We start from the raw sequence: 13,356 nt of genomic DNA on the forward strand, positions 1-13,356 counted from the left end.
CAAAGTGGTTAAAGATCAAACCAAATAGAGAAATTTGGTTTCTCCCCCCCATTAGCCTCTTCTGTACCTTGACAAGCTCCATAACCAGGTAGAGTTCAGAGGGAGTGTCCACCTCCTCTATCAACATGATGATGTTGGGGTGTTTCACCTTCCGCAGCACCGCGACCTCATTCTCTATGAGGTGCTCCTGGAAACACACCAAGACAAAACACCCAAGTTACTGTGTGCTCCAGTATACAGAATGTACACGGATCCATTTATGCTAATCAAAAGACACTGCATTGTTGATTGAATCTGAATTCATGTCAAGTATGTGTGAGTCGGTGTGTGTCACTGTACGTGTGTGAAAGTGTGAAGATAATTTGAGTTAGGTGATGAATAAAACATTACTGGCCTAATCTAACTGTTTGGGATAAGAGGATCAGAGGCACGCACAGTGGTGTGGTGTGTGTTAATAATGAACTCTGGAACATATGACCCTTCCTTGAGAGTGTGTGGACAGGTTTGACAGCAAAAAAAAAAAAACAACCTTTCCACTGCACTTGGCCTTGTCGATGATCTTCAGGGCAAACTCTTTTCCTGTGGACCTGAGAAGAAACAGGGCAATTAGGTCCAATAATAAAAACAGCACTGATGCTGCAACAATATCTGTAATTCATATCAAGTACTCACAAGAGAGCCTCAGTTACAGTGAGCAGGAGCACTGCTACAGAGTTATTGGAGAGCTATGTTAGCTGCACTAGCCACGTTTATACAACAGATACAGAGCAAATACAGTCAGGCTCAACAATTCAAGAACAGTGTTTCACTACAGTGTCAGGTTGAAAGTTTCAAGTCAGTTTCACCTCCCATCAGTGATCCTGTTTGTGGTCAGACGTGAGCTGTGTTGCACCTGTAATTTCACCCAACAGTGATGTCATCGTGTACTGCTCTAGAGGCAGTATGCTTCTACGCCACTGCAGCAAGGTGAGAGGAGAAACCACTGGAGGTTTAAAGTTAGTCTTTAACAAGTCTAGAGGTTTTCCTCTTGTCTCTACTTGCAAAATAAACATAATGAAGGGGTTACAACTCAAATGTGAAGTTTTTTGACCAGTAGTGAAAAAATGTTTTGATCTGTTTTGTTTCTATCTTCTGCTTACTAACACACACTCAAACACATGTGCATGCACAAGCATTTGAATATACATTCCTGCCACGATTTAATATTTTTCCACTAAAAAGTTTAGCAATGCACCAGTGAAAGAAGGGGGAGGAAGACCTGAAGTTTATGTAATCTGAAGTATGGATGAGCGTAATAAACATAAACAATGTAGGTTAAAATATAATCTAGTTTTATTCTTCACCTTTTGAAACAGTGTAACTTTCAATTACATCACGCAGTCTTCATTCAGTACCATAAGATATGGCTGACTGAGAGCTAGTACTGTAAGTGGACCTTAGATTGTTTGGGTCACCTTCGGGAAGTTGGCTTTGTAAATGTTTATCGACCTCAATGACACACACAGTGCATATTTGTAAGAGACACTTATTGTAAACATAACTGTATTTGTTCAGAAGTTACTCTCCAGGGAACCTCCAAGTACTTTCTAGGAAGGTGCATCAGATTATGGGAACACACACACTTGACAGGCTTCCTCTCATCATCATCTCCCCTGTCTGCCTGGGCAGTGTGTTGACTCAGAGATTAAAAGGCTAATGAAGGGAATTCTCAGCGGGGTTTAATCCATGGGATAATTCTGTCTCCACAATACCTGTCATCAGGATTTAAAAACCCTGATGGAGCAGTTACCCCACGCGGTGCACGCCTCAATGAGTTGCACAGCGCGGCAGCCTGCAGTGTGATCACTGCACACGGCTGCCGACTGATCATTACACATTTGCAGTGTGAGTGAATGTGTTTCACCTACCGCTCCACACACTCTTTGACCACAGCGAAGTTGCCATCTCCGATGACCTTGCCAATCTTGTATTTTTCCAAGATGGTTGAGGCAGGCATGTGGCGATTTCCATTAACTGCTGAGGAGAGACAGCAGTTACAACAGGCAACAGACAAGCCTTGCTATTCAATACCACTAAGGGAGCTCTGACAGCAGCTCAACCAGTTCTCAGACTGATGTAGGGAACCACACGCTGTGCAACAAAATAACACACAGGCTCCAAGATGCACAGCAATCTCCTTTAGTCCTCCGGTGGTGATTATTGAACTGAGCACTAATATTATGTCGACACACACACACACACACACACACAAAGGCCTAAAATCATTTAGACAAGTATCTGCTCACACAGCACTGGGATGTTCCACAGTTACCATCCACACGAGGCCCACTCTTTGCCACTTTTGTTGTGTAAGCAAATTGTTAAATGTGTCCTGATGGGAAAAGATGAGGTGATTCAATGTCATTTCTACATGCTAGAGGGTGATGGAGTCCATGTAACAGTGTCTTAGTTGGCAGATCAGGTGAATTGAGACTGAAGGAGAAGGCGTACCCTCTGGACTCAGTCGATCACTTTGCTCCTGGTGGTTGTTTAACGAGCCATTTACATTTGAGGATGAGCTGTAATGTGACGGAGGGACCTGCAGGATGTAAAAAGAAACAGAAATAGAGGTGAGAGCCTGGCCTAAAATTAAACCCTCAGACAAATGACCATGGTAACCGTAGGCTTCAAAAGCACCCACAGAACCTGCTGTACATGAATAAAACAATTACATTTTAAAGGCTTTGACTGACGGCATTGGGTTGCATAAAAATGTTTCACATGGCATGAAATGAGAGTAATTAACAAACATTATACTCATTATACATTTATTTTTGGAAGCTGCACAATTTTTATGGTCAATTATTGTCTATTCATACACATAAAAAGCCAATGTTCAACATACTTAAACTACATGTGGCGATACAGTATGGTAAGATATTCTACCAAACGTGACATTTTTTGACACAGTACAACTTGTACATTAATAATATTACTTAAATCGTGAACACGGTCTAAATTAAGCCTGCCCTTCAAAATGTACAAGGTGCCAGAGCTACTGGAATATATACCCTCCTCCATTATCCACTTCTCATCACTGCACATAAAGCCATTATGGCTGCAAATGAATGATTCATTTCTTAAGAGCGTCCTTTCTGCGAAGCACAGCCGTGGCAATCTCAAAATCTTATGGCTATATTTTTGAAATGTCAGCCATAAATGCAGCATTAAAATAAGACCAGTGATCTTTTCCATTATGTACAGCAGTGTTCTGCACCATACTGGCCTATACCTGACAGTGAGGATCTATCATTCAGTCTAAAAGGGTAGTCCTCAGGACTAAAGTAGAAATGTAACATTGACATGGTCGTTTTTAGAACTCGGAGAGCGAGCAGCTATGTTATTGACATCCTTGTGCTTCCTCATTTAATTTCTACTAAAAGTGTTACTCTTCTCTACCTCTTGCCAGTGAATTTTTAAAGCGGTCAGTAAATCATAAAAATCTAGTGTCCTGCCAAATGAATGTGAATGGATAAGTCTTTGACTGGGCTTAGAGAGGAATGGTGGCACTCTGGAGGAGGTTTGCCAGCTGGCTGCAGCAGTTAGAAGCTCTGTAGTTTGGGACTGACATGCAGCTTACAGAAGAATCCATCAATAAAACAGATTAGTATCTTTAACTCGACCAAAAATACATCACAGAGCTGCAGCGTGGGCAACATGGACCTCTAGGTCATAAATGGCTGCCAGTCCGTGACATGACTTGTCTTCACAAAAACGTATTTTATTACTTTGTGGTACTGTATATATGTCCAAACAATTCTTCCTTATAGCCCACCTTAAAGGGTCCCCATTGTGTTCATATCTTACAAATGCACACAAGCACACAAGTTACACAAGACACATACCTGCCCAGAATTTTACACTATTCCACTGATCGAGTGGTGGCGGTAACGCACCAAAAAGAATAGCATAGAAAGATGACTGTAAGCGAGCAAACATGGATATAAACAGGCATGGTCAGGCCTTTTGCCAGTCTTAATGTAGGCTTTGTGTGGACCCAAGACAAATAAATTACAAGAACCAATGAAAACACACAAATGGCACCCAAAAAAGTTATTTCAGCAGCCCTCAGCAATATCACAGTCTCTGTCTGTGTTTGTTAAATATTTATGTTGCTCTGTGTCCCTCATGCATGGGAGACAGATTATTAATAAATAAATGTAAATGCACACCTTACAATATGCTTTGAAAACCATATACAGCTGCAAGTATTGGGCGGACACATATGGCTATGAAATACCGTCTTACCTTAAAACTGGGGACGGTTCGGGGACTGGTGGGAGACGGAGTGGAGGACTTGGTGGACTTAGGAGTGGAGATCTGGCTGCTTGAGACACCGTTTACTACGTGGCGAAGAAAGGAAGGACACATGCAAGAGCAGAGGAGAGAGTCATTAGGATTGTGAGTACAAGTGTGGTTTGTACAGTATCCACAAATGTGTGAGTGGATAACACTGCTTGCCTGTGACTCAGCTTGTTTGAAGCTGCCTTTCTTTCTGCTACCAGGTAGCCCATAATATTTCTATGATCCACAACAATGCATCCAGGAGAGACTACTAGCATATATAAGACTAGAATAACCGTCGCGTGGTTGCCTGAGTTATGGCCAAAAATGTGTTTTGTGAGGTCACAGTGATCTTTGACCACCACAATGTAATGAGTTCCTCCTTGTTTCAAAGTGGACGTTTTGTGCCATATTTTAAATAATTCCTGGGATATTGCGTTGGTGCAGTGGTACCGATGAACAACCCAAAAACATAATGCCATGGCTGTCGCCGGCGCGAAAGCATAAAAAATGTTTAGGACACATTAAATGTGACGTAACTCACACATTCACACGTTCACATTTAGCAGGTTGTAGCTTGTGCCACCTGCAGGCAACTGGTGTTACATTTTATTTTTTTTAAGCTCCTTTGTGTGTTCTTTAGGTTTCACATTCAACATTTTTGCCATCTGTTAAACTGCAAAACTACAATAATAACCTCCACAACAAGAAACAACACACACCTCCACACAAAAACACAAGCAGCAGCTACCCACAGTTCTAACACATTACTTACAGCGTCACAACTGCGAAATCTATTACTTTAAGAGAAAAAGTTTGCACACATGGACGACGGTCTAAACGGCTGAATCCTTTTGGAATTGATGTACTGAATGAATATGACTCAAATATATACATGGTAAAATAATGTATGCCTCAAATGATTTGGTTCAGTTTGTACCAGGATATTAATGGACTTCCTCTGTATTACTATGTAACACATATTCATAATATACTATAGTGTGTAACACAAGGAGCACAGGCACGCAGCAAAGATGAGAGCTTTTATTGTTTGAGTGATTCATTCTCTCAAGCGCAGATTACTTCTGCCAACGTCTCTCTTGGTTTCTGGCACAAATACAGAGACATAATGCGTCAAACTTTAACTCAAAATCTCTTCATCTGCGTAAACCCAGCTGAACTGTGAAAAATCAATTCACACTGCCTACAGGCTGCGTCTTCACACTACTGTTTCAGAGTTTTTGTTTCATTGTATATTCACTTAGAGGGTTTTTTTTTCTCACATACCTTTCCTCTGGGTATTTATCCTGTTTTTATAAAGGAGCTTTTGAAGAACTTTAAACAAAGCATTAGCTTTCAATGTGTCAAAAGTACAGTTTAACTTTTGAGCACCTCAGCGGCTACAGATTTATAGGCATGTGATCTACGTGAGAGCAGGATTTAATTAACACATCTCAGAAGTGAGTCTAATCAGTGCACGGCTTTGAATCCGTGGATCTGCAGCAGCTGGCTTTCAAATTAGAAGGATAGAAAAGGTAAAACATTATATAACAAGAAGGGCACCCAGAGAATGTAGACCTCCGCTAAGGCAAAATGCAACTATCTTGCAATGTTAACGAAAGTGAAAAATAATTAGTTTATCCACCCCGTGATTTGGATCTGCTCCAAATTTGATGGGTTCTACCTTGGCCCATGTGACACCCTTCCACCAAGTTTCATGAATATGTTGCGAGTAGTTTTTCTGTAATCCTACGAACAAACAGACAAACAAACCAAACCAAAAACATAACCTCCTTGGCAGTGTTAATATGGAATTATATTTAAATCTATTGCCAGTAATGGAGTGTTTGTTTGGAGACAATTCTGTATTTCTTTACAGCCAATGGCAGATATTGCAGCTGCAAAATATTCCCGATATCTGTGACTTGAATAGCTAGAGGGCTGAGGTGAAAGGTTTTTCCTATTTGGCTGCTCATAATTATAGTCTGAACGATATGAGAACAATTGTGACCAGTTAACACGCCATGCTCGGATGTTAGCATGTTCACATGCTAATGTTTGGAGTGGAATGTTGCACATTTGTACGTGACTTTTAGCATATTTGACATTAAGCATATTAGCATTGCAATCCATGTGGAGGCAATCCATCAAACATAGATCTGCATTTAGAATTTAGCACCTTTAAACCACCAGAGCCAGCTTTAATTCACAAGAGAAGAAGATGATTCTAAAGCTGTTTCACTCAGTAACTCAATAACGATGATTACTAGAGTAAATTGATATGGCAGGTGTTTGACAAGGCAAACTTTGTGTCGGTATCACACGCCTCACCTGGGGATTTGATTGGAGACTGACTGGTGGAGTAGTGGACAGGTTGTCTTGCTGCAGTGTCAAAAGCAGACATAAAGAATAGTCAGGCAGATATCATTGCTGGTATAATCACATGACAACATACAATGAAAGACTTTGGAACTTCAAAGGCTGAACATAGACTGCAAGCTCTCCAAACTGGCAACCACTCAAATACCTCTTCTTTAAACTGAGGTAATGGCTTGTCCAACACTGATTACTCAGCAGAATGTCATCATCTCTCAATGCACCACACAAATTGCTAAGTCATTCTGCCACAGCTGAGGGTTCAGGATGAAGCTGCTGAATAAAAAAGCTATTACTCAGCCTGTCAAACAGAGATGACCTGAGAGTGTCGTTTTTGGCATGAGATAAAGAGGATTTTTCAAAAGATTTGTTTAACATATTTTTACACATATAATGATAAAAGACTTGACCTTTCATATTATCTATTTACAAGTTACTATGTTAAATATGCATGGGTATCTCTTAATTTAACAGAGTTAATACAGACAGTTGTTATGTGCGTACAGTCATGTGTTTTACCTGCACCAGGGGACTTGCTGCGCCGCGAAGGTCTGGGGCTCTTCGCTGTCCGGTTTGGAGTAGCAGAGCGGCTGTGCGACGTCTTTAGCACTCTGCATTCTGGGGGGACAACACGCTCAGTCGGTCACCATCGCATATATTAACCTTCCCTTATAAACAAACCTGTTCTTCTCAGTCAGAGTTAATGTGGCACAGTTATGCATAACAAGCTGCTGTACCAGGGATATGACCCTGGAAGTGTTATTGATGTTGCATGGTTTAATGAATGCTGGTCACACATGATTATGGGGACAGAGAAGCACCAAATAAAATAGTCGCAAATAGTGTTTAGTCAAAACAAATTAAAAAGCAGAGAAGAACAAATTAATTAAATACTATTCGGTATTATTATAGTTTTTTTTTCCAGTTATTGATACCAATACCAAAACAATACTTTTTGCGTACTGTATCCTGCTGATACCTGACTTATCTGTACTGATATGAAAATTATAATTGGATAACGTAACCTTCTATGACCTGAAAAAGAAGCCAAACTTCTCAAATGTGAAATGTTGTCAAAAACAAGCAGCCCGTACAATAAATTATTCAACGGAATAACAATCTGATTAAAGGATAAGTCAACAGGACTATGTATATGACCAGGCAACTTTCAAAATGAGACACTCATTTTGTAGACACTGCGTACACATTTCCCTAGGCTGATACAGAGACTTGGTACACTACAGTGATGTCTTTTAGAGCCAGAGTAAAGCAATTACAACAGCTTGTGTTTTTATTTAATCCACCAGCTTTAGTTTTTATGGTGTTTGCTGCATGCCACTGCTGATTTTGCTTTGTAGCTGTGTGCAGCGAGAGCAGATGTTGTGAAGCTTGTAGTAAACTTGTCAGGTTTGTATTAATGAGGGTGGAGGCGGTGAGAGGTATAATGTAATGACAGACACATGAAAAAGAAGCACACCCACAGAGCATTTCTAATGTGCTCCCCCTGCTATTTATCATCACATACATATTTCACTGACTGATTAAAAGGGTATCTCAATATAATAAACTTCCATGTATGGCGGACATACAAAACCCCGACAAACCAAATCGTTTGCTAGGACAACCCCTCTAATCTAAAAGCTCTTTAGCTAAGAAAAGATATATGGTCACTTTTAATTTTTTTCTTATTACACCATTACAACATACATTTTTTGTGCCTTTATGCATGATATATTGCATAGGCCATTTTCTTAATCTTTGTTCCTTTAAAACAGTAGACTGTGTATTGGATCCACTTTGCAAAAGGAAGAGCAGCTTCTGTACCTTCAGCATAGTTACAGTCTGCCTTTTTTGTTCTTTCAAAGACCTAATTCTTAAAAGTGGAGCAGAGGAGTGTAAGTGGGACGGAAGCTCAAAACTATCTCTGAATAGCACCATCACTCATGCACTCACCCTCAGTAACAGTTAAAGGTGCAATGTGTAAACTATAGCTAGAATTTAAATAAGACATCCAAAACATAAACTAATATCATCAACGGAAGATGAAGAGGTTACAGTGTTAATGTTATGTGAAAGACGTCTACGTATTGTGTTGCAGAGATATCTACGGAAATGAGCATGCTAACCAGCTAGCCCTAACACTAATGGCTCTAATACCACTTGTTCCTTGAGAGGCAATAGAGAGTCACTCTAGCATCCAGTCTGCCCTCAGTCCACAGAATGAAGAAGCTGCATGTTGTAGGTACAGGGTCTATGTATATTTGATCGTTTGTTTATTGGCAGAAAAAAATAATAAAAAAAACCTTCAGATAGCGGCTATTTTATAACTGATGTAACATTAAATATATTCTCTATGGACTCAGTGGTAGAGGTGAAATGCTGCCCACTATTTCTTTGGAGCGTGTGGCTATATCTTACACACTGCACCTTTAACACACTGTGTATTAAGATATGCCTCCCTGTTGTTAGCTAACCTGACACAACAATAAAAAATGAAACAGGATGTCAATAATTGGATTGTTACTATAATAAACTACCTTTTCCTTCCCACAAGGTTGTGCAATATGGGCTGATATTATATTGAGCTTTAACAGTGAATGGATCTGCTGGTTTAAAGAGGTCATATCCTGCCTGCCTGCACACCTTACAGAATGTGTGTGTGTGTAGGTGTTTGTGTGGGTGGGTGGGTGTAAAGGTGTAGCACTGATTATTTTCTGCAGCTCCTGGACTCACTACAAAAGCTCACTTTCTACTATTAAAATTATAATTATCTGAATTTAATTGGAAAGAGAATCATGTATGAAAAGATTATTGTATACACACACACACAAACCTATCCTGCTGTCTACTTCCTAAAGGAAAAGCACGTTGCAAGCACTAGTGAGGGAAGAATGGTGAGGAAGGACACTGAGGTGAACACACACACACACACACACACACACACACACACACACACACACACACACACACACACACACACAAAGACAGATGTTTAGTTAGTCTTAGTCAGGCAGGCCTACCAGTCATAAAGGCTGTGGAAGCCTTACCACTTTGATCCAACACAAAGTCGTCCTGAGCATAGCGGTGCTTCTCCGGGCCGCACGCTATAAACACATCGTCGTCCCCGAAGAAGTCCTGCAGGCAGATAATCTGGAGGAGGAAGGGTACGGAAAATTAAAAAGATAGATGATATTCAGAAGGGAATAAAACTAATTTACTTGTTTTGATATTCAGAGGCAGCAGGCTCACATTTTACAAATGTAAAGATTTGCAAAACCATAAAAATATACACAGTGAAAATGTATACATGTGTTACTTACTAACCAGCAAGAAGTAGAAGAAAAAAGCAAGTTTGCAAACAAGGACATAAACAATGCAGAATTTACTTAACTTTGTTTTACCTGGTCCAGGTGGAGTAAATTTTAACTACTTTATTCCGTCTAGTTGTTCAAACTATAACAATGCATTATTTTTTATGAACAAGTAAAGTCTTAATCAGCACTGTAAGTTGTAACTTCAGCTATGGGCTGTATAAGTACAGTACTGTAGAAGTACCTCAAAATTGTACTTTGGTATAGTATTACAAATTAGGAAATGAGTTACTTTCTACCACAACTCGGTGCATTCACTTATTGTGAATACCAGCGGTAAAAACACTTTTTTAAACTTTATTTAATAGTGATGTATTTGTGAACAGATACAACAACGGTTTCATTAGATATAGATGATGTTTGGTTCACCAGTGTTATTACCATCACATTATTTTGCATTCATTTATTAAATTCTACAGGCTTTAGGTCATTCTACTGAGCATGTTTAAGCTGCATATGTGACTTCAGTATTTTTTAGATGTGAAATAAGCATTTCTTAAGATAAGATTGTGACTCAGTGACTCCGTATGTGATTGAATGAACAGCATAGAGAGACAGAGCATAACAACAGGACGAGGTCAAAACACCCTGACATCCGGAATACTGCAGAGTTAATGCAGAGTCACAGGAAAGCAGTACAGTTAGCGTTTGGGCCTTTTCCTATTCTGTGTCACACTGTGATCAACATTTTCTCTGCAGCTCAGAGCGCTTTTCCATTTACACCCACCACCACCCACCCCTGGAGACAGAAACAGGAGTTAGTTTTAAACTATAGCAAGTTGTACACACACACACACACACACACACACACACACACACACACACACACACACACACACACACACACACACACACACACACACACACACACACACACAGATTATCCCTCTGTTGCTGTAGGTGGACAAGTAGGAAGACAAAGCAGCAAAAGATCCATTCATTATCCCACTCCCCACCACACACAAGTGCACCCACACACTGCCAGGCATATGTACAGTATACACACACACATTCTTGAAACAAGAGTAAGGGGGAGGAGCACAACATGGCATAAGATTGTGGGCAGATGGATCCTCTAGGGGAGATTGGGGGCTGACACAGTGGGGGTAAGTGTGTGTGTGTGTGTGTGTGTGTGTGTGTGTGTGTGTGTGTGTGTGTGTGTGTGTGTGTGTGTGTGTAAGATGGGTATCAGAATAACTGGTGGTCCGGAAAAGCTAAAGAACACAAACAATCTCCACAGTAAAAAGAAGAGTTGGAGGCTGAGAGAAAAGGAGACAAGGGAGCTGAGTAGGAGTGAGGCGTCTGACAACATAAATAGTAAAGGTGGAATATTTAAAACCACCAATTAATACCATTGCTGTAGGCCTTCGTTGATTAATAATACATAAGACACTTCACATGACAGTTCTGCATGTCCTACATTCAGACAGCATCAATTAAAAATGAAACAGGATGCAGTATCCCTAACATGTTCATAAATAATCAATAACAGTATTTCATGCCCTTCATATGCCCCTTTTGTCTAATCTTTGAGGCAAACTGTTGGCCTCTTTACATGGCCTCAAATAAAAACATTCAGTCAGAGGAGAAGAGAAGTGACCATGTAATATGCTCACATACCGAGCTGTGGCAGATTATCAAAGGTTTGACATAGCTGGAGTGCCATTCTTCAGATGAGCTTTCACTCTGGAACTGGGCAGCTGATCGCCACACCATACTGTCAGGGCACAGGTGTAAGAATCACCATGTATGTGTCTAAAATGGACTCTGTTGTAGCGCAAGGTATTATAGTGAGACACTACTACATGCAGATATCAGATGATATTTCTCAAAGACCTCTGACCTTTAATCACACACCGCTTCCTCTGGTGTGCAGACATTTTCAACGTCAAGACTATCCTGTAATTTTTCCATCCACTCAGCGGTCTGTGTTGGTATGAAGGACGCTGGTCATTTGTTGGAGGACAATGTGAGACAGCCCCTCAGGGGATTGCTGAAGTGAGCAGTGTCTCCTGGCAGGGAAACCGCCGACTGAGGTGACATCTGCAGCCAGAGGTCTGCACCAAAGAATCAACATTTTGAGAAATACACTTATTTACTGGCAAAGTTTTAGATATGATGATTTATACCACTCTTGTATTTGTCTGTCAAATTAGCTTAGCTAAGCACAAGGGCAAACAGCTAGCTGGGCTCTGTCCAACCATTACAAAGTCCGCCTCCATGAACATATAAACCTCACTAACATGTTATTTGTTGTTTCCTAAATCAAGGAAATCCAGGCACGGTATCTTTCGAGTCCCCCCTGGTTGCCAAAAAGGTCTAACTTTTGCTTTAGGTCACGTGACACCACAAACAAGGCTCTGCATTTTCACATCTGCACCTTATAAACCATGGCACACACACAGATCGACTAAATGACCTCACATTCATTTGAATTCCAATTTTAATCCATGCTCTATCAGGGCACGTTTTCGAGCTGTTGCCCAAAGACATGCTTGTCCCAGCATCACCTGGGGCAACAGGCTTATTGTGAAGAGAAGGAACTCTGCGCTGGAATATTATACTTCTTTGTCGAGAAGGCCCGTTGCTGTATTCTCATTTACTTTCACCTCTACACACGCCTCTCTCTCTGCAAGGCTAGCCCTGCTGTGGTTTGTGATAAAGTACTTTTCAGCTAGCCTGTGACACTCAGGGGAATGCAGGGAAATGGAGACAAATGGTGCCTTCATAGACACATGTTTAAAAAGGCAAGAATTAAAGGAGGTCAAGAGGTTGAAGAATTGTGTTAAATGACAAAGTCTGCTAAAATATGGTGTTTTAACTTAGATTAACTTTTCTTTAAACGTCACTGTTTACAATTACCCGGTTAAAATGAGTGCATCTAAATAAGGAATAAATACTTGAACAAATGTGTTGTTTGGTCTGTGTATGTTTGGTCTGTGTATGAATGTCAAACTGCATTGTCCATGTCTCTCTTTGCTCTTGTCAACCTCTGCAAGCATTAACTAACAGCCATTGGCACTCCATCACCAGCCCTGTCCTGCTAGTGCTTGTGTCTCTAGACCAATCAGGGAAGTGAACTGTTCGCAGTGTTCTGTATTGGCTGGGTGACGTGTCTTGAGGCTAAACTGAAGCTTGCTCTCAGAGATGCGACAACCCCCCCCCCCCCAATCCCTCTCGTATGCCTGACCTTCTCCTGCTCTCACCATCAATCTATGTACTCTGTATTGCTTGCTGTACTTTCTTCCCTGCTTAGCTTGGTAACAGAGGAAATACAGGTCAAGGG

The 13,356-nt window shown here is 40.7% G+C and overlaps 1 protein-coding gene across 3 annotated transcripts in view; it reads right to left on the reverse strand.

Annotated features, from left to right (window-relative positions):
* The window catches only part of dclk2a (doublecortin-like kinase 2a), a 42,144-nt gene that overhangs the window by 9,195 nt on the left and 19,593 nt on the right, over positions 1-13,356 (reverse strand). For 2 of the 3 annotated variants that reach the window (XM_068726934.1, XM_068726936.1), the window contains exons 3-10: positions 9,720-9,849; positions 7,219-7,317; positions 6,655-6,705; positions 4,288-4,382; positions 2,491-2,578; positions 1,908-2,013; positions 530-587; positions 68-187 (exon numbers count right to left, since the gene is read on the reverse strand). In XM_068726934.1, coding sequence (XP_068583035.1) covers positions 68-187; positions 530-587; positions 1,908-2,013; positions 2,491-2,578; positions 4,288-4,382; positions 6,655-6,705; positions 7,219-7,317; positions 9,720-9,849 — 747 coding nt within the window. The remainder of the gene's footprint in view (positions 1-67; positions 188-529; positions 588-1,907; positions 2,014-2,490; positions 2,579-4,287; positions 4,383-6,654; positions 6,706-7,218; positions 7,318-9,719; positions 9,850-13,356) is intronic. The other variant, XM_068726935.1, reaches the window with a different exon arrangement.

Source organism: Cebidichthys violaceus, unplaced genomic scaffold, assembly GCF_023349555.1.
Source record: "Cebidichthys violaceus isolate CVI_PGR_0920_01 unplaced genomic scaffold, fCebVio1.0.p SCAF_4, whole genome shotgun sequence".
Classification (NCBI taxonomy): Eukaryota; Metazoa; Chordata; class Actinopteri; order Perciformes; family Stichaeidae; genus Cebidichthys; species Cebidichthys violaceus.